Genomic DNA, 24,655 nt, shown 5'->3' with positions numbered 1-24,655 from the left:
GCTTGTGCCTCTTACACAAGCGTGAAGCCAAAACAAACTTTACAATAAGCCACCAAGAAAACTACAAAACTACCAGAGCCCGATGAGTACGTCAGCGCTGCTCTGGCCGCCCACGGCTATTGAAATTCAAACCACTGTACAATGAACAGAATGAAAACTTCAGTCCCCAGCGGTGGCACTGGCCACCTTGCAAGTGGTCAGTAGTCACTCGTGCCAGGGTTACTGCAGACGCAGAGCTCTCATCTCTCCAGCTCCATGTCACCTTGCTGTCACCTGGGGAGAAAGCTTGATGAGTCACCCCTCTGTCTCCTTAGCCCTCTGGAGTCAGCAGGAGTGTGGGGCCGGGCCCCTGCGGTACTGGCGCCACCAGGCTGTGCATGAAATACACAACACCTGGAGGTTCCATAAGCGGCTTGGGCCTCTTGGACACCACACTGGCCTGGGGGACACCCTGTCTGTGACCTTTCCAGCACAGACTCTTCCAACAGCCCTCAGGGACTCCCCCTTCCATGGGACAAGGGCTTGGCGGCCTAGGCTCGCCTCCCAGGATCTTCAGGCCAGGGCCGCACCACCGCCACCCGGGTTCCTATCCCGGGAGCGCTGTGAACCAAGCGCGCTGCTGTCTCGGCAGAGCTGGCGCCCGTGCATCACCTCCTCCGCGGGGCCTGCTACCAGAGTCCCCGGCGCCTGAGGGAGGAGGGGAAGCAGTTTTCCCCGCCTGCAGGCCTGTCCTCCGGCGCGGCCCCTTAGGGGAATCCGAGCGCGCCTGCAGCCCAGGGACGCGTGCCGCGCTTGGCACTCTGTGTCCAGGCCCCGAGGTCCTGACTGCACCAGGTCTGACACCCCGATGTGTGTGAGCCGGGGGGAAGGGACGTGCGCCCCGCCCCCCGGGGGCTGGGCTGGGGGCTGCGGCTGCTGCCTCTCCGCGCTCTGGCGGCAGGGTCGGGGGCGGGGCCTAGGGGGCGTGGCCTCGGCGCCCTATAAGTGACGGAGTGGGGCGCGCGCCCGCCCAGAAAGCGAGCGCGCAACGGCGGCAAAGACAGAGGCGCTTCTCGGCTCGGCCTCCAGCGCCCTTCTTGCCCCCCGTCCGCGCGTCCCAGCCGCCCGCCAGGCCACCGGCTGCCCATCAGGCGCCCAGGCCCCGCGCCCGCCGCCCAGGACCGGCCCGCGCCCCGCAGGCCGCCCGCCGCCCGCGCCGCCATGGGGGTGGAGGGCTGCACCAAGTGCATCAAGTACCTGCTCTTCGTCTTCAATTTCGTCTTCTGGGTGAGCCCGGAGCCGCGGGTGGGAGGGCGCTCCCCGAGCCTGGCAGGCCGCGCCCCGCTAGGCCCTGCCAAGGGGGCGCAACCGGGCCGCCAAGTTGCAGGGCCACCTGTGTGCGCCGAGCGCGTGGTGGGGGGTCCTAGGCCTGTGGGTCGCAGCGGTGGGGCTCGTCCGGGACTGCCGTGCCCCTCGAGGGCGGGGCGGGGTCTCCAAGACGGGTTTCGGGCCTCTGTGCGTCGGGACCCAGAGCCCCGCGGCCGGGCCGGGCCGGGCCGTTTGGGGACCTGGGGTCTGTTCCCGGTTGGTGATGGTGATGGTGCGGTGGGTGCGCGCTCCGAACCCGGTACCCGGCCACTGCTCAGCCCTCCTGGCCGCTGTTTCTGGGACCACCCTGCTTCGCGGGGACTGAGGGGCTCGAGGGCGGGGCTCCAGACGCCCCGCCCCCATGAGCTCATCGGGGCCACCGCCCCTAGATGGGCGGCCCAGTGCGGTGTCGGGGGCGGGGGGGGGGGGCCGACGCACACTCGGCCAGAGTCTTGGGGACCGTCCACCCCATCCTGGGCCCAGTCCAGTTCACCCTCCTGCCTGCTGTCGCCACCCTGAGGGTCGTATGGGGGTCCGGGCCGGGGCGAAGCGCAGAGAGGAAGCGCCCTGGGCCCCGGGTGGCCCGCGTGCTGGGGTGCCTCCCCCCTGGTGCCCCCAGCTTGTGGAGCCCCATCCCCCTCCCCTCCTCACCCAGCCTGACCTTCCAGCCCGTCCTCCCCCTGGGGCGCCATGGAGGCTGTGAGGGGCAAGGGGCTGGGCGGGTGTTCTGAGTTGGCACAGGCAGGGAGCCTGGAGACCTGGGGTTTCCGAGCCCCAGGGGTGCCGGGGCTGGGTGGATGTCCAGGTCTGGGCTTGGGAGGCCTCTCTGGAAAGAGGAGCCCACGGGTTGGACGGCTCAGGGTGCGGGAGGGTCTCCTGGGGTCTGTGGGCTGGTGGCCTGAGTTGTGTTTCCTCATCAGTCTTCACTGCTGGCCTGGGACTGATGAAGCTTTGGCTTTTGTTTCCATTTCCTGTCAGTGTTGGAATTAGGGGGGTGGAGATCTCCTTCTGGCCCGGAGGGACCAGGAATGGTTGTCGGGAGCCCCTCTCACAGCTGTGTCCTGCGTCCCCTGCGGTCCCCTGGGCATAGTGATTCGGGCCCCCTCCTGGCCCCTTCTTGCTTCTCCGCCACCCCAGGCTGCTCACCCCTTGTCACGGAGGACCAGGACAACGTCTGGTGGGTGCTTTCTTAAGTTGACACTGGGAGGGTAAACTTTTAAAATGGCTCCTGGAAAAGTGTGTGGGCCTGGGGACATCTGTTTGCCATCTGGACGGCCAAGGGTCCCAGGGTGGACCTCGGGGCACTGAGGTATTTGGGGCGGGGAGGGCAGGGACTGGGCACGGAGTGGAGGTGTCACATCTTCCCTTCAGGGGCACTGGTGAGGGTCCTGTAGCCAGCAGCCTCTGCCCTGGGGGTGGGAGCGGTTAGGCAGTCAGGATGGGCCAGGGTGGGCCTGGCAGCCTTTGCTGAAGGGGTGGTCTTGGCAAGGGGTGTCACCGGGACACCCCTCTGCCAGCCCCTGAGCCTGTCCGTACCCGCAGAGCCTGGGAGGGCCCTGGTGGGAGGGGGAGGGGGGCGGAGGAAGGGGACTTAGCAGGAGTGGATTCTTGCCTTTGGACTGAATGTAGGGGCGAGGTAAGTCCCTCCCACCCCCAGCTCAGCCTGGGTACCTCTGGTTATTTCCCAGGCAGCAGGGGTGGAGGCCTGACACATCCCCACCCCCACCCTGGGCCACTTTGTATTTGGGCTTAAGGAATTGTTTCTGAGGCCTCTCCCCTTCCCTCCCTCCCTGGGCATGCCCAGCTGACCAGAGGAACATTTGCTTCCAGTGGCAGCAAGGCCCCACCCACCCATGCTGGGCTGCCCCCTGTGGTGGGATGCCACGCTGAGCCAGGCGGGGCAGGGGGGGGGGCTCTCTGTGTACCCCCTCCCCCAGCATCGCTTGGCCAAGAGCATGGTGCCAGGGGTTTGGACCTCGGTGGAGTCCCCACCCTGCTGCTCTGGTCCTGGGCTTCCTCCCCGCTGAAGCGGGGCGTCCTTCCCCTGGGATTGTTGTCGGAGTAGTTCAGGAAATGGGTGTTGGGCATGGTGGCTGGTAGGGAAGACCCCATTCCTTGGCCAGTGTAGGCAGTGACTTGGGGAAGGGGCTTAGACGCCTGGGTGCCTGGGAGGCCCCTGCAGGGTCCAGTGGGTGAGGGAGGGCTCCTGGTGCCCAGCCCCACCCACTCACCGTGCACCTGGCCACAGTGCAGTAAGGGGGTGCTGGGGGTGGGAGCTGGGTCAAGAGGTTGAGGATGGGTGTCTGGATTTGGATCTGGGCTTTTTTTTTTTTTTTGGCTGTGTTGGGTCTTCATTGCCGTGCGCGGGCTTTCTCTGGTTGCAGCGAGCGGGGGCTACTCTTCATTGCGGTGCGCGGGCTTCTCATTGCAGTGGCTTCTCTTGTCGTGGAGCACGGGCTCTAGGCTTGCGGGCTTCAGTAATTGTGGCTCGCGGGCTCAGTAGTTGTGGCTCACGAGCTCTAGAGCGCAGGCTCAGTAGTTGTGGCTCGCGGGCTCAGTAGTTGTGGCGCATGGGTTTAGTTGCTCCACAGCACGTGGGATCTTCCCAGACGAGGGCTCGAACCTGTGTCCCCCTGCATTGGCGGGCGGATTCTCAACCACTGCGCCACCAGGATCTGGGCAGGATCCAGTCCCTGGATCTGGGCACTTTTTAAAGTTTCCTTTCAGAGAGTAAAGCCTTCCCCCGTGGGTGGCAGTATCAGAGGCAGGCTGGCATGCTGTCTGAGAAGGAGCCGGTCACCATGCACGCCCACACACACCAGCACACACACTTGCTGTCCCACCTCTCAGCGCCAGACCCCGGGGCCCAGGCTGTGTGCACTCAGCACGCCTGACCCCAGCCTGCTTTGGGGCCCCCTGCCCAGGCGGGCCCAGAGGTGTGAGGTGGGGACACGGCAGGAGGAAGAGCAGCGGCCCGGCCCGAGCTGGGGAGACAGTGCAGATGCTCCCGCGAGGGCATGGAATTCCCGCCCGTGGGGTGGGCCCGGGAGCTTCCTGACAAGGTGACTGGGGCTCAGGGCCCTGCTGCTGGAGCAGCTCAGGATGAGCAGAGGCGCCTGCCCCTGCTTCCCTGCTCACCCCACTCGAGTGGGCGACCTGGGGCGACCTGGGGTGGGCGCATGCCCTGTGTGAGCCCTGCTCGCCTCATCTGTGAAATGGGTGTGATCACAGCCTCTCCTCTGCAGGGGGAGCAGCAGCGGCCCTGCCTGGGACTGGCAGCTCCTCCAGCCGGATGCAGTCAGGGCTTCCTTCCAGAGGTAGCAGGGGCAGTGCGGCCAGACCTGGCTGGGAGTGGGGCTGATGGGAAGCCCTGCTAACTGGCTTTAAATTCTTGCTTCCGGACAGCACATGGCTGTCTATCACTTAGTGGTTCTGTCGCCTTCCTTCTCGGAGAGGGGATGTGACCCAGGCGGGCTCTGGCTGGGGGCAGGGATTTTCTGTTCCTGGTTTCAGTGGGGGGGCAAGTGAGCTACCCTGGTGCCCCCGGGCATCTGGCTGCCACGCTCTGGGGAAACGGCCGTTGGGCCAGGGCCTGCTGAGAAGAGGAAATCTGTGGTCTGTGCCCAGGACTGGCTGGCCCCAGGGAGAGTGTCTGGGCATTACGGGGTGCAGAGCTGGAGCCAGAGGCGGGGAGCCTGGGACCCTGGCCGGCTGCCGATGCGGTGCCCACCCTGTGGGGTTCCCACCCCCACCCCTGCCCCCAGCTCAGTGTGCCTCCAGAAATTGAGTTCACCCCCAATCCCTAACTCATACTGCTTCCAAGTCCAGACAGGGAGATGGGCCCCCCAAAGCACCCCCCTCCCATATAATCTACCCCCCCACTCCCCGCCTTCATTTCAGCGCCTGAAATCCCATGACAGGGAAGAGCCATGAAAATCAATAAGGTGTAGAGTCCGGGCACCCGTGGAGGGGCAGACGTCACCTTTGCACTTGCGCAGCGTTTGGAGAGGGCCCCAGGTAGGGGTGGGGGAGAAATGCGGGGACCCTGCCTCTGCCCGCCCCCCGAGACGCAGGCTGGGCCAGCAGCCAGGGCTGGGGGTTTCGCCTTGGAGGCAGCACGCCCCCGTGGCCGGGACTCCTCATGCTGCGTGGAGCACCAAGCTCACTTCGAATCGGCCCTTTCCAGATGTCCTGCAGGTGTGGTGTGGCCCAGCCTCTGGACTTCAGTGCCCCTCCCCCGCCCCCATACTTTGTACTGTGGGGCCCGGCCTAAGCCCCTCCTCCCAATGGCGGAGCAGGTGCTGCTTCACGCAAGACCACCTGGGACTCCAGGTGGGCCCCCAGGTGCTAGGGGAATCCCCACAGGCGGGCAGGGGGCCTGGCCCCAGGGGTGGCCGATCAGCTGGCAGTAGGTCTCCCTTCCCTGGCCGGCCACCAGCGCGTGGTCGCAGGGGTGCCTGTTGGCACGTAGCTGCCCTCCCTGGGCTCGAGGGCTGCGGGGCTCGGCGGGCAGGGAGGCACCTTAGAGCTGGGGCTCGGTGCATGGTGGGGGAGGGTGCTGAGGGCAGGGTGGTCAAGAGCCCAGTCATGGGGGTCCGAACGCCACAGAGGCCTGGGGAGCAGGCAGTCCCCTTGCCCTCTTCTTTGAAGCCATGCCCTTTCTAACTTTGGAAGGTTAGTGCTCCCCCTGCCCCCAATTACTGGGGTAACAGGATGACTGTGGAGAAGGTGAAGGACAGGAAGCTGGGACCATGCGGAGTGGGGGGGTGGGCGGCCCGTGGGCGGCCCCCTGGCATCCGGAACCGTCACACGGGAATCTTCTGTACCAACTCCCACACGCAGGCCGGCCTGGGTCGTAACTCTCCCTCGGGGAGTGTCTAACGGTGCTCTGTAACCCTCCTTACCCGTCACATCACCTGCAGCTGGGCGTTGAGTTTGGTAGCCAGCAGCCAGCTCCTGGCGGGGATTTGGAGGTCAGGCCGTGACCCCGGGGCTGCAGGGGAACAGAAGGGAAGACCCCAGGCCGCCCGCCTTCCTGGTCTCCAGTCCCAGGTGCTGGGAGGCCTGAGCCCCAGAGTTTGATAGCATTGGTCTTGGGGGTGCTCGGCGGGTTTGGGAAGCACCCTCTACAGCCCTGTCCGCCCCCGGAGCTCACGGGGAGTCTCCCTCTCACACGGGCCAGGCCCTCTCTGCTCCCCATCCCAGGGGCTCGGCCGCCCACCTGCTGGACGGACAGTCTTCCCCTCTGTCCCCGAGATAACAGCTCAGGCGCACACGAAGTCCCACTCCCCTGTGCCAGGCGGGCACTGGGCTGGAGCCATGCCCTTTGCCTCCAGCTGGCTCACGGGAGCGATGAGGAGACCAAGGTCCCGGGTGCCCACACGAGGAAGTGGTGGAGGCAGACTGGAAACCAGGGCCAGTGTGGTTTGCGGCCGGCATGACCCGAGGCAGGGCCAGGGCATCCCCAAGGGTGGGGGGCTGTGCCTGGGTTTGTGCAGGGAGCACGTGGCGGCCAGGGAACCCGGCCTGCCCCGGGGCCCCTCCACTCACCTCTGGCCCCTGCCTGGGCCCACCACCTCCTGTCTCCCGCCCAGTGTTTCCCTAGCCTATCCAGATCCTCCTTGTCTGATGCGTGCGCCCCGCTGCAGCCCCTCGAGTGCCCTTTGCTGGCGGGTGGCTGGGACGCCTGTGTCCACACGCCCCTCGCTGCAGGGGCTGAGGGGACGGAGGGGCATCCCACAGGAGGGGCCCTTTCAGCCAGTGGGGTGGGCGTAGGGCCGGGGGGCAGGCCGCTTCCCGGCCTCCCCGCCTGCAGTGGGTGGTAGGTGTGCTCGGGGTCGGGCCCAGGAAGCAGGCGGGCCCTGCGGGTTCCCCAGCGCACTCCGCTGTGCCTGGAGAGGTGGCAGGGTGTCCTTGGGGGCCTGCACTCCCCTCCTGGCAACAAGGGGCTCCTGCATCCCGCAGCTGGCGGGGCCCAGTGTCCTCTTCCGCCCCCGCAGCTATTCTTAGAGGCCAGTCCAGGCGGCTTCCTGACGTCAAGGGGCCTGGAGGGTGGTTTCCGCTTCCTGGCTGAGGCGAGGGTCGCTGCTCCTCTCTCTGTACTTCCTTCCCGCCTGGAGCTGGGTGGCTGTGTTCCCGGAGGGCACGACAGGGCCGTAGGGTCGTTGCCCACCCCCGGGAAGGCTGGGTCAGGCCCTGCGTCACCCTGTTCTCATGGTGGGTGGAGATGGAGGGTCAGCCTTCAGGGACCCAGGTCCCTGCCCGGCCCAAGGGTGGTGCCTTCTGCCCCCACTGACCCTCCACATCCCATCCTCAAAGGGTCTTTGCTGCACCTCTTTCCTCTGACTTATCCCGGTGTCTGCCAGGGCGTTTGCTGCCTGTGGCCTTCACTGCCCTCCTGGGGAGGGTCTCCGGGCCCCCAGGACCTCCTGGTTGCCGAGCTGCATGGGCACTTCGTGGCACATTTTCCCAGCAAGAGTGTGCACCCCTTGCGGTGGCGGGTTAGGGAGCAGAACGGCTCAGAGCCAAGGCCCTTCCCGGGTCACGACGGAGCTGCCCCCTCTATCATCTGTCTATGAGAGCGTCAGGGCTGCTAATTAAGGGAGCACGTTGACGCGTGGGTGTCCCTGTCACTCCTGGAACGCGTGGGCAGGACTTGGGGTGACCACTGGGCCAGCACGTGTGGGTGGGGAGGGATGGAAGACAGATCCCAGCTCAGCTCCCACCCAGGGCCTGGCAGGAGCCGGGTGGGGGGGGGGGCGGGGGGAAGGTTGCCCCAGGCCTGCCCGGGCAGCACCCACTCCTACGCCCTTTCAGCTGCTTCTTGGAAACGCAGACAGGCCAGGCAGGAACCCAGTGTACTTGGCAGCCCCCACCCCGCCCTTTTTAGTTGACGCTATTATTTATTAATTCTCAGAAACGAGGAAGAAAGAAACAGAAACTGCATCTTTCACAGGATTACAAACAGTCCGCGCCGTCCCCTGCTGTGGAACCCTTCAGTAATCCCAATAGGTTAGGGGCTCCTTCCTGAGCTGCTCGCCAGCCCCACCCGAGCAGGAGCATCTCAGGATGCAGGAGCATCTCAGGATGCAGGAGCAGGTGGCAGCGGCACTTCGGCCAGGCCAGCTGGCAGGAGAGAGGGAGGGGGTGAATGGAGATGTGTCAGACTCTGCCACTGAGCAGCCTGCCCGGAGACCGCCGAGGGTGGGCACAGTAACCGCCGGCTCTGTCGAACGCTCTCCATGTACAGCGGCATCATCTGAGCACTCTGCGTAGGTCAGCTTGTGTACTTTTATTTTATTTTTATTTTTTGAATTTTATTTTTTATACAGCAGGTTCTTATTAGTTATCTGTTTTATACACATCAGTGTATACATGTCAATCCCGATCTCCCAATTCATCCCAGCACCACCCCCACCCCCCCTTCCACTCTCCCCCCTTGGTGTCCGTATGTTTGTTCTCTACGTCTGTGTCTCTGCCTTGCAAACCCTTTCATCTGTACCATTTTTCTAGGTTCCACATATATGCGTTATTATACAATATTTGTTTTTTTCTTTCTGACTTACTTCACTCTGTATGACAGTCTCTAGATCCATCCACATCTCTGCAAATGACCCAATTCCGTTCCTTTTTATGGCTGAGTAATATTCCATTGTATATATGTACCACGTCTTTTCAGCTTGTGTACTTTTAGTTCCTCATTATACACACAAGGATATTGGAGGCACAAAGGTGCCGAGATGGTCCTGAGATGACCCAGCAGCCAGAGGCTCTGGGGGCCCTCGGCAGCCGCACTCTAATTCCCACCCAATGCGAGGACTAAGTGCTTTCCGTTAAGTCTGGACTCCGTTTTAGAGCGGGCATAAGTGTTCCTTAGTTTATCCAGTCCCTTTTTTGACCCTAAAACCTCAGTTTTGTGGACAAGACTTCAGCGTTTCCAGATGCTTGCTGTTGGCCGCTAGGAGCCTGGGGGTCCTCACCTTGGTGGACAGTTGGCATGAAGACAGCGGGCTGGATCCTTTGGGACCAGAAGAAACATTTACCCCTAAAGGCTTTGCTGCTTAGAAGTTCAGTGGACGGGGATTTGGGTGTGTGGGGTTTTTTAAACAGCTTTGTTTGACATAGCGTCAACTGCACGTTTAAAATGTACAACTTGGTAGGTTTTGACGTAAGGAGGCACCTGTGAGACCTAGAGGGTGGTCCACCAGGAGAGTGAATGTATCCATCACCCCCAGAGGTGTCCCTGGGGCCTTGGGATCCCTCCTCCCCATCCCAGGCCACCCGCTGGCCTGTCATCTGTGCCCGTGATCGGCATTTCCTGTACTTTTTATATGAACGGAATCGGAAGGTGGTAGTTTTTCCTCTTGGTCTGGTTCTGATGATCAGCGGGGTTATCTGGAGATTCACTCTGGTGGTTGTGTCAGTAGTTCCAGTATTTTCTTCCCTTCCCCCGCTGGTGGGCATCCACCCACTCACCGCTTGAAGGACATCGGGTTGTCCCCGGTTTGGGGGTGTTACCAGGAAAGCTGCTGGCACGTTTGTGTGGGCACGAGCTTCCACCCCCCTGGGGCAGTACTGGGGTTGCAGGGGCTGGGCGCATGGCGGGTGGAGGGGTGGAGAACGTGCCAAGGACCCGAACTCTGTCTCCTGTGTCCCCGCTGCTCCCCACCCTCGCCTGGGGGTCTTCTCACTTCAGCCCATCCCATAGGTGCTTGGGGGTGTCTCACTGTGGTTTAATTTGCATCTCCCTGCGACCAATGACTCTGCGCGTCTTTCCATGCGTTTATTTGCTGTGCACATTTCTTCTTTGGTGAAGTGTCCAATTTTTTTTTTCTTTTGCCCGTTTTTAAAAAATCGGTTGTTTGTTTTCTTGTCGTTAGAGTTTTGCAAGTTCTTTTTAAATTTTGGATACGGGTCCTTTGTTAGCCATTTGCAAGCCCCAGTCTGTGGGTTATCTTCTGAAGAGCAGGCTTCTTTCAGACCTCTGCTGCTTCTGGGACCCCTGCCCTGCCCTGGGCACCCCCTCCCTGCAGAGGCACGGGTCCACCCCACCCTCTGCCTTTTCTCATGGCCTGGGTCGGGGGATTGGCGGGGGGGATTCGCAGTGCTGCCTTTGCCCTTCCTCCGTAGGTGACCTTAGGTGAACGCCCATCCCACCCCCCGTAACTGGGGGTGGTCACTGCCACCATTGCCTTCATCCAGGCCCACCCCAGCGGGTCTGTGCGGGGCCTGGAATGACTGAGGACCAGCTGAGGAGGGTACACGTAAGCACCAGGCTCTCCCCTGCCCGGAGGCGGGACTGCCTTCCCTGTTCACCCATCAGGAGGTGGGCTGGAGCCACAGGGGGGTCTGGAGGCTGCTGTCCCCCCTCTGCCCCTGCTCCCCACACATCCTGGGGTCTGCAGCGGAAAGCCCTTCCCGAGACAGGAGAGATGAGGACTTTGCCTGCCACCCCACGGTTAGCATCTGGGTGCTGGGATAATCATTACCCTCACAGCATTTCTGTTAGGACCAAGTGCCCTAGATGGGCTTGTCCCCTTGGCTTCTGGGGTGAGGGGCTGCATGGGGAAGATGGGAGTGGTCCCAGCCCAGCCAGGGGGGCGGGAGGTGCCACTCCACGCTCAGCTCTCCTTACCGACGGGGATGCTGAGGCTGAGTCAGGGCTTGGGGCCAGGCCTCTGTGACTGCAAAGGAGGCCCAGGACAGGGCTCCCCCTGCCCCACCCCCTCCGTCCTGGAACGTCTCACAAAGCTGTCTCTGGACCACAGTTTCAAAACAGAATAAGTGGCGGTTTCTAGCCAGAGTTACCACGGCAACCCTCAGCCTCACCACCGCCTGCTCTGGAGCTGCAGACCGCAGCCAGAGGAGCAGGACTCCCTCCAGAGCCTACCTGCCCCGTCCCCGCCCTCTCCCTCCCCCTGCCCCGTCCCTGGGCCCTCCCACCCGCTTGTGGGTGTGCCAGGCACCAGGAGCAGCCACGGGACGCTGGGAGTTCGGCACTGCCCTTCCAGGGGTGTGCAGGCGGGGCCCGGGGGCCCCGGAGGGACCCTGTCGGTCCCGCTGCATGTGCTCCGGGAAGGGGGAGAGCAAGCGTGCTGCCCTGGGTGTGGGGAGTGGAGTCCCTAGTTGAACGTTTGGAAGAGGGGGGCAGAGAGGGTGCCGTCCCGCCCTGGGGGGGCGGCGTCGACAGCACCACCTGCCGGGGCAGCCCGGCTGCTGCCCGACGCCAGCGGTCCCCAGCGGTCCCCACCAGCCTCATCGTCCACGGAGCCCAGCGTAGGAGAGCCAGGGCCACGGGGCTCCTGGCCTCCCCGCCCCCCATCAGCGCCCTAGCGTCACCTGCCTGGAGATCCCTGGAGATGCTTGGGGCTTTCCTTGGGGCAGCCCCTGGTGCTGGGGCTTCGAGTCTCACATGCTCTACTGAGCCTGTCTTGGGGCTGCGCTCCCTGGCCAGGGCCTTGGGGAGAGGCACTGGGCCAGCCAGGTGGTCTTCTTGGGGTCCGCTTTTTGGTTTCTCTTCCTCATTGGACACGTAGCTGACGGTCTGTGTAGGTAGGAGCTGGTGCTTGTAGCTCCGGGCACAGTTACCGCCTCGGGGAGCAGCCCAGGGAGGAGGCTGGGGTGCGGGGGCCCGCTTGACTGGGTGGGTCAGATACTCAGGCATGGGCCTGCTGGGCCCGGTCTGGGCTCACCCTCAAGGACAGACCCCACCTAGCCCTGAGCCACTGTGCTCGCAGGGGCATGAGTCAGCCGGAAGCCTGCGCCCCCCCGTGCCAGGCTCTGAGCGGAGCCCCCTTTCCTGCCCGCCGCTCAGCGCAGCCTCCACCTTGCGGTCTCTCTGGCGAGCACCGCGAGCTCCCTTGCTCTCCCGGCAGTTTCCCATCTCCGCGACGGCAGGCAGTTACCCCACAAAGCCCTGGCCCTGTGGCTTCCCGGCTGCCACCGGCCCCAGCAGCCTCTGCCATCCACACCAGGGCCCCAGTGGCATCAAGTGCCCACCCCCTCCTTAAAGAAGTATTTGTTGTCTGTCTGAATGCAGATTAACCAGGTGTCCTGCATCTTATCTGGTAGCCTGTCTGGGAGTCTCACTCCAGTGGTGCTGGCGGGAGGGTTGGGGACCAGCCACATGGTCCCCCATGCCCAGGTCCCCCGGGGCATCTTGACAACCAAGGCAGCAAATCAGACATTTGGAGCCAGCAGCAGCCCAGACCCCAGGGGCTAGTGAGTCCTGCCTGGAGGGAAGCCCTTCACGCAGACCCAGCGGACAGGAGGGTTCGGCAGCCTCCTCTGTGTGTGTGTGTAGTGTGGTGGATTCACACTCACCACCGCTGGGCTCTGGGCCACGAGTGACACCATGCCCTGCTCTTTCCCCAGCTGGCTGGAGGTGTGATCCTAGGTGTGGCCCTGTGGCTTCGCCATGACCCTCAGACCACCAACCTCCTCTACCTGGAGCTCGGAGACAGGCCTGCACCCAACACCTTCTACGTAGGTAAGTGGCAGAGGACAGGCTGAGGACCCCGGCCAGCTCTGGGCTGGGGGCCGGCGGGAACGGGCCACTGGGGTGTGTGATCGTAAGCTCAGTAAGGCCTCAGACAGGCTGTCGGGGAGTGCTTCCAGGAGGAAGCAGGGGCTGAGCCAGCTCAGCGGGGCTGGCTTCTCGCTGGGGCAGGGAGGAGGCCAGCCAGGAAGGGCTCTTGCGGCCATAGGGTGAGACGGAGCCAGAGAGCAGGTGGGGTTATATCAGCCTGGGGGCCTTGAGGGTCCCCTCTGGAGTTGGTGCAGTGCCTGCCTGGGCCGGGGGTGCTCCCAGGGAGAGCTGGAACTGGGGCGGGGTGTGTGTGTGGCTTTTTGGGACCCCACCCGATCGCCTGGGGTTGGGAGGGCAGGAGCAGGAGAGCGGCAGCTGGGTGGGGCGGGGGCCGAGGGACGTTCGGGAGGCCCGGCACGGGGGCGTTGCTGGGCAGCACAGAGGTCCCTTCCAGTGGCGGACCTTCGGACCAGGAATGTCGAGTGGCGCTGAGACTGGGCCGCGCCTGCCCCCTTCCCCTGCGCTCCCCTGTGTCATGGTGGGTGTTTCAGGGGAGGCTTCCTGGGAGGGTGGGGCTGGAGCCCGGAGCCCCCTGGATGGAGACTCAGGGCCTGCATGACTCAGCCCTGCAGCCACACCTATAGCCACCCTGTTAGGCTGCGAGTCTGCCTCCTGGGCGCCTGTGGCGGCCCCTTCGGGGCGTCCGTCAGGCTGGGGGGCGGGGGGCTTGGGCCAGCAGCCCCCAGGGTGGGGGTGGGAGTGTCAGAGGAGCGACAAAGGGGCGGGAGGGGAGAAGGGGTGCCCCCGCTTCCTGCTGGGGCCCCGCCCCCCATCAGGGAAGGTGGGGCCTGGCCCTTGTGGAGCTGTGGGAGTGTTTGTCGAGATGCTTCTGTCCTTTAAAGGACTGGCTCCTGGGCCGGTCCCTCTCGCTCCCACAGGCGAGCAGCAGGGCAGGGAACCTTCAGGGCTCAGGGCGCCCTGAGGGGCCAGCAGCCACCCCGGGTCACACGCTGGACCCTCGGCGGCAGTGGCCCACACACTCACCTCACTCCCAGGGCCGTGGCGGGTGCCTGCCCCCTCCCTGCCCGTGGCCCTCTGGGCCATACGCTGGGAGGGCTGGGTCCCGGGGGCCGTGGACGGGGGGCGGAGACCGGAGCCTGGGGTTCTGGCGGCGGGGCTCCCGGGGCCAGCCGTCCCAGGTAGGGTCCCGAGCCCTCTTCCGCAGGTTCCTGTGCTCCCCCCGCGCTGTGGGACCCCTCACAGGTTTGAGTCTCAGGAACAGAGGGTGAGTCCGCCCCCTGAGAGGGCACAAGGGGTCCGTGACCCGGGGCCCCCGCACACGCGCCAGGACCCCTCAGAAGCAAGGCGGTCAAGGGGGCCCACACGTCTGCGGACGCAGGAGTGTCCTCCGGGCCCTCGAGGGGTGTTTCTCTCGCGCGGGGCTCCTCCCAGGCCTCTCCGTTCCCTCTCAGAGCCTCCGCAGGGGTCTGAGCCAGCACGTGCCCGGGGCTCTGTCCCCGCGTGGGAAGGGCTGCTGCCGTCTCTCCGTCCCCCTCTCTGGGACCTTGGGTACAGTGAGCGTGGGCTCTGCTGGTGGCAGAACTGAACCGGCCCCAGGGCGAGCAGTCTGGGAGGGGGTCCCACCCAAATTGCTGGGGCCGGGGCCGCCAGCCTCGTGGCTGGGGCAGCTCCTGCTCTCAGCCCAGCATCTGGCCCAGGAGGCAGGAGAGGAGCTGAGAGCTCCCCTGCTTCAGGCCAGGATATGGGGCAAGAGCGGCAACGGGCTGCAGACCTGGGTTAGCGACTCAGTCCAGGCTGGCACGCAGACGTCTGGGGGGACCTTGGCGGGAGAATGGAGGCGGCGGGGCTGTGCTCGGGCTCTGGCGGAGAAGGGGTCCCACGGGAGAGGCTCGTCAGGGGCAAGGCTGGCGTTGGAGCAGGTGTCCCCCCGGTCCACTCACTGGGGGCCGCACGTCACCTGGGGCCTGACCCTGTCTTCTCCTGGCTCTGGAGAATCCTGCCCTTGGAGCAGCAGTGCCGGCTGCTGGGGAAGCAGTGTTAGCTGCTGGACCACCCGGCAGGCTGGGTGCCAGCCCCTGGACCTTCTGCTGTGTCCCCATGGGCGGGGGCCTCTCAGAGCCCCTCTGGCCACAGAGTTCCTGCCTACCCAGGGCCGGTCTTCTGGAGCCTCTTGCTGGCTCCGATGCAGACTGGGCCTGCCAGGGAGGTGGGGGAGCAGACGTGGGCCCTGACAAGAGCTCTTTGTCCAGTGCCAGGCAGCGGGGGAGGGTGAGCTGGGCTGGCTTAGCACCCCAGGCAATGCTGCAGAGCCCAGGGGGGGGTCCCGGACCTCACTGGCCAGAACCAGGCCGAGGGCTCTAGGTGGAAACCCGGCACCGTGGGGGGCTTGGGGCTGGGCCTGGGGGGGTGGGTGGGTCAGGTACCGCCTCTGGGTCTCCCAGCCTCTCGCAGGACCCTCCTGAGCCCGGAACGCCAAGGTGCCCCTCCCTGGCGCCCTATGCCATCTCGCTGAACCTCAGGTAGTGATGTGGGGATAGGGGTCTCAGGACCAGAGCAGAGGACACCCGGCTCAAGGGTGCTGTGCCCGAGTGAGGAGCCCCCGAGGGCAGGCCTGGCGGGAGGCTCCATCTGTCCAGAGGGGAGGCCCTGGGCGTTTTCTGAGCCCAGCAGCGGGTCCTGGCCCCCAGGCTCCTTCTCCAAAGCCTGGCCAGGCAGGGGCGACAGGCCCTTGGCACCGGAGCCCTGGGACCCATTGTCCTAGCACTGTGGAGGGGGCTTGGGCTGCCTGCCCGCTAAGTAACCATGGCGACCGGGGGTGGGCCCAGGTCTGCTGGTAGGACTAGGGTTGTGGGAGGTCCTTGGAGAGACGTGGTCCGCGTTTCAAGGGGCGTGGGCCCCGCCTGGCTGAGCTGTGGACGCGGAGAAGGGCCGCATGACCAGCATGGGTGCTGGGCAGGCCAGGGGGGCAGACTGACCCCGTGTGCCAGCCTTGAGCTGTCCCAGCCGCCAGGCCTCTGCGTCCAGCAGGCTCCAGCCCCCAGGGTCAGGGCCTCAGCAGCCGGGTAGAGCCCCCTCCTCTGAGCAGAGCAGCTGGACTCGAGCCCCCGCCTGAGAGGGCACAAGTGAAGTGGGGTCGCCAGACCCCTGGGCTCACCTCCACCCCACCCCACGGGTCAGTAGCTGGGTCCTCTGCGCCAAGATGGGGGTGATCCTCCATGGCGCTCCCAAGTCCCGGAGACTGTGGGAACCAGAGAGGGTCCGGGTTGTGGCGTCGCACCGAGTTCTCTGAACACTCACCACGGGCCGTTCGGTCCTGGCCTTGGTAACACCGGTCTCCATCCATGTCACAGAGGAGGAAACTGAGGCCTGGAGAGGGGCCCACACGGTCCCGCCGGGCTGCCAAGCCCTTGCAGCTCCTCTCCAAGCCTCCAGGCATCTGACGTCTTCCCAGCAGGGCGGGTGTCAGCGCCTCGTGGCCCCTCCAGAGGCCTGGGTGGTGGTGTGTGTGTACGCAGCTGGGGAGGAGGGCTTCCGGGGGCATCGGGGTGTCTGTCTGTCCTGCCTCCTTGGGCTGTCAGGGCCCTGAGGGCACCGTCTCTCCCCTGCAGGCATCTACATCCTCATTGCTGTGGGTGCTGTGATGATGTTTGTTGGGTTCCTGGGCTGCTACGGAGCCATCCAGGAGTCCCAGTGCTTGCTGGGGACGGTAAGGCCCTGGGCCGGGGCTGGGCTGAGGGTGAGGGCTGCGGGGCCGGCCGGGGGCAGAACCGGGAGCTCTGGTGGAGGCAGGATGCCTTCAGTCCCCGATGTGGAGCTTGGTGCCCCCCCTGGCCAGTCTGGCCCTGTGGACCTCCCCCAGAACGCCAGCTCTCTGGTTTCCCCAATTGGGTCTCAAATCCCTCCGAGGTGGACTGCCGTCTCGTCTAGTTCTTTGTCTAGTTCCTACTGAGTTCCAAAGTTGCTTTTTCTCTTTCTTCCTTCTTAAAAAAAGCCACAGATATAATAGGGAGTGAATCCCAGTCCCAGAGCCAGCCTCAGGTGCCCCTGGGCATGTCACCCAGCGACGGGAAGTGGAGGCCTGGCTGTGCTGCCCAGGGCCTGGCGTCTGGGAGACGTGGGCTGCAGGAGGCTGTGCCTGTGTCTCCGGTGGGCGAGCCCAGGCCCACCACGGTGACCCCCTTCCCATGGGCTTTGCCTCCCTGCCCTTTCCGACCCGCCCAGAACCAACCATGTCCTCCCCTCCCACACCCACCCCATCCTGTGGAGCCCGGTCCCTTGGGGATGATGAGAACATTGGCATCTCGCTGCCGGGCCGAGTCCTAGATTCTGCTTCTCGGCTCCACGCCTCTCATCCCTTCGGGTCCTGGGTGGGTGGATACCACCGGCCACCGCACACACGCCAGTCGGTCACTGGGGCCTCAGGAAGCCCCGGGCTGGCTCTGACCTCCCCTCTCCGCCCTCCCCTCCCCTCTCCACCCTCCCCTCCCCTTTTCAGTTCTTCACCTGCCTGGTGATCCTCTTTGCCTGTGAAGTGGCCGCCGGCATCTGGGGTTTTGTCAACAAGGACCAGGTGAGGCAGTGTCCATGGGGAGGGGCAGGGGGGCTGCTGGTGGGGAGGGAGGAGGGGCTCGGGCTGCGGGGGAGGGGTCGGATTGCAGGGTGCTTTGGGAGGGCTCTTCCCGGTAGGAAGCCCACAGAGGGCTTTCTGGAAGAGGCAGCATGGCGACCGAGTGGAAGGCAGGGTCACCTTCTCTAGGGCTCGGTGGCGGGCAGGTCTGTCCTGGGAGTGATACCTTCCGGGAGAGCCAGGTGAGGGCATGTCTTGCGGGGGCAGTCCCGCTGTGCTGTGACCGCCTCCCTCCCCAGATCGCCAAGGACGTGAAGCAGTTCTACGACCAGGCCTTGCAGCAGGCCATAATGGACGATGACGCCAACAACGCCAAGGCTGTGGTGAAGACCTTCCACGAGACGGTACAGTGGGGCTGGGGGGAGGTGGGGAGGGCGTCCCTGGGGGCTGGGGGACCAGGGGAGAGGCGGGGGCCGGGGAGGGCTTCCGGAGGGGCTGGGGGACCAGGGGAGAGGCACGGGCCGGGGAGGGCGTCCCGGGGCCGGGGGTTTTGCCCTCCCAGTGACACCTCAGCCGGGAGCGGGAGGGGCATTGGGACCTGGGGAGATTCTGAGGGACCTGGGGGTCCCAGGTGGGAACTAGATGAGCCAAGGCAGCTGGGGTACAGGGGTCTCTGCGCAGCACAGCTGAGTGGGAGGAGGGAGCAGAGTGGGGCCCCTGGGCTCTGTTCTCCCCTTGGAGGGGACCCGCCCAGCCCCCCGCCCCCATGCTTGGCCGGCGCAGCTCCTGGGGCCTCTGTAGCCTGCGGGCTGCATGTCCAGGGCTGACGGCGGGCGCCCTCCATCTCTGCAGCTTAACTGCTGTGGCTCCAACGCGCTGACCACAGTGACCACCTCTGTGTTGAAGAACAGCCTCTGTCCCTCGGGCGGCAACATCGTCAGCAACTTGCTAAAGGTGTGTGGTGATGGGTGGGGCCTCCCAGGGTGGGGCGGGGCCTGCCTGCTCCCCCATTTGGCTGCCACCCCTGGTGGGTCCTGGGCGGTGGCTGGCCCTCTCCGGGCTCCCGCTGGCAAGGGCAAGGACACGGCCATACTGGGCAGTGCTGTGGCTGGAGTTGGGGCTGCTCTGCCTGGGGGCTGAGGCCAAATTTTTGCTGCCGGCCGGCCCACGGAGAGGCGAGTCTCTAGGTTCCCGATGGGGGAGCCCTCCGAACCTGGCACGGAGGCACCATGACCTCCCGGGTCAGCCCCGTCGTGGCGGTGCTTCCCTATCTCTGAGTGCAAGAGGGCGCACACGGCACACTCGCCATTTCCGTGTTTGTTTAAAACGATGTGAGTTAAAACCTGGCAGAGACCAGGCCCTGTTCACACCTCTGGGAGGGGTCCTGGGGGGCAGGGCTGTGCCCCTCTGTGCTCCTTCTGCAATGACCCTGGGCTGCGGCCTCGCCGGGGGCTGAGGACGGGCACCTCTGACTGCTCTCTGGCCGCCCCCTCAGGAGGACTGCCACGGGAAGATCGACGAGCTCTTCTCGGGGAAGCTGTACCTCATCGGCATCGCCGCCATCGTGGTGGCTGTGATCATGGTGAGTGGGGCGGGCCGGGCATCTGCTCAGGGCCCCCCACCACGGGTCTCCGGGTGCTGACCCACCTGCCCACCCCCACCCCCTTCTCCGCAGATCTTTGAGATGATCCTGAGCATGGTGCTCTGCTGTGGCATCCGGAACAGCTCGGTGTACTGAGGCTGAGGCCGCAGGGAGGGCCGCTGGGACCCCTGCAGTGCCCCCAGAGTGACCCGGACACTTCTGAGAAGGGGCCGTCACCACCTGTGTATATAACCTCCTGGTATCACTGCTACACTTATCAGCCTTTTTACTTTTGGGGTTTTGTTCTTGTCCTGAAGTTCCCTGTTGCTTTCGGGGCTGATGTCACCTGTAGGTGGCATGTGAGTGGCCTTGGGGACTGCAGGGCAGGGGCCCCCTCTGCTTTTGGGGCTGCTCGGGGGTTCTGCTTGCTCAGCCGGGCCTCTCCTCTGGGCCACGAAGGGCCGTCCGGCCGAGCTGCGCCCTCCTACCCACCCGTCCCCATGGGTGGCACACGCTCAGCCTTTTTTAATCCTTGTTCCTTTCCGGCCACCTGTCTCTAGAGCCGGGTCCACGAGCAGCCTTATGCCTTCAATGCACCTCTCCTTTCTAACGCGTCACCTTCGATTGTAATTACATCTTGAAAGTCATTCAATAAAGAAGGAAAAATCAGGCATGCTACCACAATGTCCGGCCCCTTCCTGTGCCCGTGGTGTCCGAGACCCAGGGGCAGCCCGAGGGGCTGAGGAGCCTGGCGCAGGCGGTGCTCAGCTCTTTGGACCTCGCTGGGCCCAGGCTGTGCTGCCGACCCTGTTGGTGGGTGTCTGTGGGGCGCTCAGAAGGACTCCGCGGAGGGAGTGCCCCTTTGTTGGACCTTGTGCCACCTGGAGCAGCCTCCACCCGGCCCTCCCTCCCACCCCCATTCCTTGTGCACCACTGTCCAGCGGGGTCTGTGCAGGGCAGGCAGGCGGCCCAAGAATGTGGTACAGGATGTAGGGCCCCTGCAAGACTCCCCACCCTCCTGAGGGCCAGCTCAGGAGGATGGACACACTGCTCCCTCCCAAGGGTCTGAGGGGCTCTTCTCTGACCTTCTAGTTGCTTGCAGACGTCCTGTCAAGGGGCTGGGTGGCCACATCTTGCAGGGGCTGGAGGGCAAGGCCTCAGCCACTACCTGGGGGAGCCTGCCTGGCCCACCACCGTGGACTGAGGCCCAGCCACCTCTTGGGTAGGCTGCTGCCCCCAGCGGGAATGCTGGGTGATGTCACCACGAGCTGCATGCAGGTACCCCCCCGTATGTACATTAACTTGACCTCTTGAGACAACAAGTCCCTGGCTGGGATTCATACGTCAAGGGCTCCCTGGGGACTCCTTGGGGGGCTGATTTTGGAAACTAACCCCAGCCCTGCATTGGGGGTCACAGGGCCGCAGCGGGCCTGCCCTTCCACAGTCCAGGGGGGTGCTGGTGGGTTGGGAAAACTGGATGGCCCAAGGAACCCGCTCCTTTTTACTTCTCCCTGTGCTGCGAAGTCCTGGGAACATTCTGGCCGAGGCCTGGGTGTCACCCCTGCTAGCTGCGGTGTGAACCAGCTGCCTGCGGTGGCCTGGACTCCACGTTCCTGGTGAGGCCCTGCATGGGGGGCCTTAGGGATGATCAGAACGGGCCCTGTCTCCTCTCTGGGTCCCTGGGCTAGGCCGCAGCATGGCCTGAACCCTGAATTTCCGGGGTGCAGCCCTGGGCGAGGGAGCGCGCTCTGGCCGTCCAGCAGGTGAGGTGCCAGCAGGGAAAGGGCGCCGGCCGCCTGGGCCCCGGGCCGAGGTACGTGCGGCCCGTCCAGGGGAGACCGGGATCTGCCCTGCGCTTCGGGGCAGAAATAACCAGCCAGGCCATCGGCAGGAATAGGTAAGGGCGCCTCTCCCAGGAGGGCTGCTGCACAGCGGGCCCGGGCAGTCGGGAGGTTGGCACGAGCGTGCAACGTGGGGAACGCCCTGCTACCCGGCTCCCGGGACCCACGAGGGCGTGGCCGGCCGCTCCAGGCCAGGACCGGAAGTGCCCGGGAACGGCGCCGCACGCGTCGATGCACTTCCGGTCCTCGCGGCTTCCGGCAAGTGGCGCTGTGGCCCCGGGAACGCGGAGCTGGCCGTAAGCCTTCGAGCATTCTGGGAGTCGTAGTTCTGCCTCCCAGTCTCCCCCCCTGGCCTTAGTCAATTCCGGTCTCTTCGCGCGAGAGCGCCGTTTCCGGGAGGGAAGACAGAGAATGCGTAGAGACCACACTCCCGATAGGCCTCGGGAGTAGCGGCCCCGTGGCTTGTGGGAGATGTAGTTCTTCAGGCGCGGAAGCCGCGGCCCTCGGCCGGCAGAGGACTCAGTTTCCCAGAGGGCCGAGCGCGGCGCAAGATGGAGGCAGCCAGGCCGCGGTGAGCCGGTAGGTTTGTGGTGGGGAGGACGGTGCTCCTGGGCGGTCGGGCTCCGGGAGGCCGCTGTCCGTAGTGTGCTGCGCCGAGCGGGGAGACCCTCGTGAGGCCCGGACCCTTGGCCCATCCACCCGAGTTGGCCCCAGAACTTAAGCCCCCGGCACGGAGAGCCTGCTGAGCACGGGCCGAGGCCCTGGGCGCGTGGAGTGGAGAAACTCAAGGGTCCGCCTCCCAGGGGAGCGAGACAACCGGCAAAGAAGCCAGTGTTCCCTGGGACCTGGCCTGCCCGGATCCCGGCCCTGAGAAAACCCCTCCTCCGAGCCCCCCAGGCCCTCAGCCTGTACTCAGTTCTGCCCTGCGCTGAGCTCGGGAAGTTCTCAGAGAACTCAGACGCAGACCCCGCATTCCCTGTCTTGGGGCGCGATCCTCGTCTCCCCGCGGCGTGTCCCACTCACCACAGGCGTGCCCGCGATTCCAGGGGATGGGGTTGCAAGTTTAGGAAGCCGGAGTCTGGTTTGAACTCCAGCTTTGACTGCAACGTACTGTATGACGGGCAAATTCTCTCCCCGCTCCGGTCCTGCCAGCTCTAAAGCAGACACCACTGACGTTTACTTCGTGTCCCCTTTCCTGGAGTTGTGCCTTCATTTTGGGAGTCACGCGAGACCCAGAGGAATGGAGATCTTGCCTGTGTTTGACCTGGTGCCGGGCACTCAGAGCCACTCCTGGTCTGCCTGGCCTGGTCCTCGGTGGGTGCACGAGCAACGGGTCACCCTGGGCCAGGGAGGCTTGGTGGGAAGAGGGAGTTGGTGGACGGAGGGCTGTGCGGAAGGTGAGACTGGGCTGTCCTCTGAGCCTGGAAACAAGCTTCGGGGTGCCTGGTGACACTGGAACACTAACCAGGTGTTGGCAGCACTTCCGTGCTCAGCTGGGAAAGTGAGAGGTGTGCGGAGGAGCACAGGACGAATGCCCCAGGAGCTGTGGGGCTGGCCTCTGCGTAGCAAGGCCGCTCCGGCTTCCTGAGCGCGTGACCCGCAGATGCCAAGGATGTGTCTGCAGACTCCTCTGGAGCCCCAGGGCATCTCACAGCGGTCAGGAGCACACCTCCTCCCCACGGAGCAGGCAGGCGCCCCGGCCTTTGTGGAGTACTCACTGCCTGCCACACAGCGTGCTTGGCTGAGTGAGGGAGTGCAGAACAGAGGTCGCTCTTGGCCCTGGGTTCAAGCCCTGGCTGGCTGCTTACTACCAGACCCCCCGCCCCCCACCCCCCCCGCAGCAGGCTTCCTAGTGGCTTTAGTCCGACTGGCTGGAGAGGATTGAATGAGGTGACACGTCAGAAGGACCAGCTCCTGGGCCTGGCTGTGTCAGGGGCTCTGTAAACCCAGGCCCACTCCCGGGGTGGTGGCTCCACTCCTGCATGTCTGCCGTCTGGTCTGATGGCTGCTTTTCCCTCCCTGCCCTCAGCCAGCCACTGAGCCACTGAGCAGAGCCGTGCCTGGGGGGAGCAGTTGCGACCAAGAACCTTCTCCAGCGCTCGGCCCACCAGCCGTCCAGCACAGGCGCCCAGCAGCCGGGGAGGTAAGGGGAGGGCTTTCGGGGCGGGGGACCTGGCCGTTCCTCCTTGGACACAGCTCTTCCTGCTGCTCCTTTCCCGGGGTGGTGGGTCTGCAGGAGGGACTTGTTCTGAGCTTGTGTTGTCCCCAGTGACCGAGTCCCTGGGCTGCTTTGGTGCAGGTGTGGCGTGGCTGGGGGACACATGGCTGAGGCAGGGGACGGCCAGCACTTCCTCGGCTCCGGGGGCGACGCTCTGTCTCCTGACCCCGTCTGCCTCAGCGACTCGGACTCCGACCTCAGCCTGCTCGATGATGCTGGAGTGGAAGCTCTGTCTCCAGGGGGGCCGCCCGGGGAGGCCCTGGGGGATTCGGGCCCCGTTAAGCCCCCCTCGCCCCCCAGGAGCTTCCCCACAGCGGCGGTGCAGCCCTTCCACCTGAGAGGCACGAGCCCCACCTTCTCCCAGCGCAGCCACGACATCTTTGGCGGCCTGGAGCGGGCAGCCAGGCGGGCTCCGCCCTCTGCGGCCCCAGCAGTCCCTGGTGACAGTGGGGGCTTCCGGCAGCCACTGACACTCTCCAGCCGGCCTCCAGCCGGGGCCCCGAGCAGGGCCACTCGGAATCCCGCTCCCCCGAGGGTGCCCCCCGTTCCTGACTACGTGGCCCACCCTGAGCGCTGGACCAAGTACAGCCTGGAGGACGTGGCTGAGGCCAGCAAACAGAGCAACCGGGCCGCCGCCCTGGCCTTCCTGGGCCCCCAGAGCCTGGCCGCCCCCAGCGACTACGTGCCCTCCTTCAACCAGGACCCCTCCAGCTGTGGGGAGGGCCGGCTCATCTTCACCAAACCGGTCCGAACCGGCGAGGCCCGGCTTGAGAAGAGGAGGGTCCCGAGGAAGGCAGGGGAGCCGGGTGGGAGCACCCGCGGCATCCCGGGAGCAGCAGGGGGCGAGGGCCCCGTGGAGCTGGCCCACCTGGCCAGGCCCGGGAGCCCGGAGGCTGAGGAGTGGAGCAGACCCCGGGGGGGCCTGCAGGAGGTGGGTGCACCTGAGGGGGAGGCCCACGCGGGGTCTGGGGCCAGCATCCTGCCAGGGGAGACGGTGGGCTTCCACAGCAGCAAGAAGCGGAGCAGGGACCACTTCCGGAGCAAGGGCAGCAGCCCCGAGGCCCCAGGCGCGGAGGTCTGAGTGGGGGGACCGCCTGGCCGCCTGCCTGCCCTGGCTGAGCTGGAGGGACGGCCACCACTGTCCCCCTGGTGTGGCTTCAGGGGCGGAGCAGGCCCGGGGCCCCACCCCCAGGGAAGGGAGCCAGCGGGCTGCCTGTCGGTGGCACCAGCGGCCAGGGCAGAGACCTTGCTGAGGGTGTGGGCCCGGGGATGGCAGAAGCCCTGACCCACCCTGTGCCCAGGGGGACAGTAAAGGCTCTGGGTGTTCCTCAGGCTCCGTGTCTCTTTGTCAACCCCCCTCCGCCTGGCTGTGGCCAGGGCCCTCTCTTCTCTCCAGACACCCCATCACCCTGTTCCCCCATTGGAGCCTCCCAACTTAGCGTCAGGGGGCTCTGAAGGTTTTCAAATCAAGCCTGTGTTCCTCAGTGGCACGTCTTCCCAGCCTAGCTGAGATGACCCCCTCCTCAGTCCAGAGCAAGAGTTGGAGACCCCA

The 24,655-nt window shown here is 65.2% G+C and overlaps 3 protein-coding genes across 4 annotated transcripts; 2 read left to right on the top strand and 1 right to left on the bottom strand.

Annotated features, from left to right (window-relative positions):
• The first annotated feature begins 1,002 nt into the window (after positions 1–1,002).
• CD81 (CD81 molecule) lies at positions 1,003–19,722 on the top strand. The gene is made up of 8 exons (XM_081241395.1): positions 1,003–1,266; positions 12,721–12,835; positions 16,504–16,601; positions 17,391–17,465; positions 17,762–17,866; positions 18,315–18,416; positions 18,958–19,044; positions 19,138–19,722. The coding sequence occupies exons 1-8, from the start codon at positions 1,201–1,203 to the stop codon at positions 19,198–19,200; spliced, it is 711 nt and encodes a 236-aa protein (XP_081097521.1). The 5' UTR covers positions 1,003–1,200; the 3' UTR covers positions 19,201–19,722.
• LOC308620870 (uncharacterized protein) lies at positions 19,641–21,580 on the bottom strand (the record flags this gene model as incomplete). The annotated part of the gene is made up of 2 exons (XM_081240757.1): positions 19,641–21,069; positions 21,123–21,580. The coding sequence occupies 2 exons, from the start codon at positions 21,578–21,580 to the stop codon at positions 20,382–20,384; spliced, it is 1,146 nt and encodes a 381-aa protein (XP_081096883.1). The 3' UTR covers positions 19,641–20,381.
• On the top strand, positions 21,336–24,429 carry TSSC4 (tumor suppressing subtransferable candidate 4). 2 transcript variants are annotated; one of them, XM_081241393.1, is made up of 4 exons: positions 21,336–21,464; positions 22,038–22,199; positions 22,915–23,028; positions 23,185–24,429. In XM_081241393.1, exon 4 carries the CDS (start codon positions 23,207–23,209, stop codon positions 24,182–24,184), a length of 978 nt encoding a protein of 325 aa, XP_081097519.1. In that variant the 5' UTR covers positions 21,336–21,464; positions 22,038–22,199; positions 22,915–23,028; positions 23,185–23,206; the 3' UTR covers positions 24,185–24,429. The 2 variants fall into 2 exon arrangements, with proteins under 2 accessions (XP_081097519.1, XP_081097520.1); XM_081241394.1 differs by lacking the exon at positions 22,038–22,199 and having other exon boundaries at positions 21,364–21,464.
• The last annotated feature ends 226 nt before the right edge of the window (positions 24,430–24,655 follow it).

Source organism: Mesoplodon bidens (genome assembly GCF_964165515.1).
Source record: "Mesoplodon bidens genome assembly, chromosome: 7".
NCBI lineage: Eukaryota > Metazoa > Chordata > Mammalia > Artiodactyla > Ziphiidae > Mesoplodon > Mesoplodon bidens.
The sequence above is the reverse complement of the archived record's forward strand: the minus strand, read 5'-3'. Positions and strand labels throughout refer to the sequence as shown.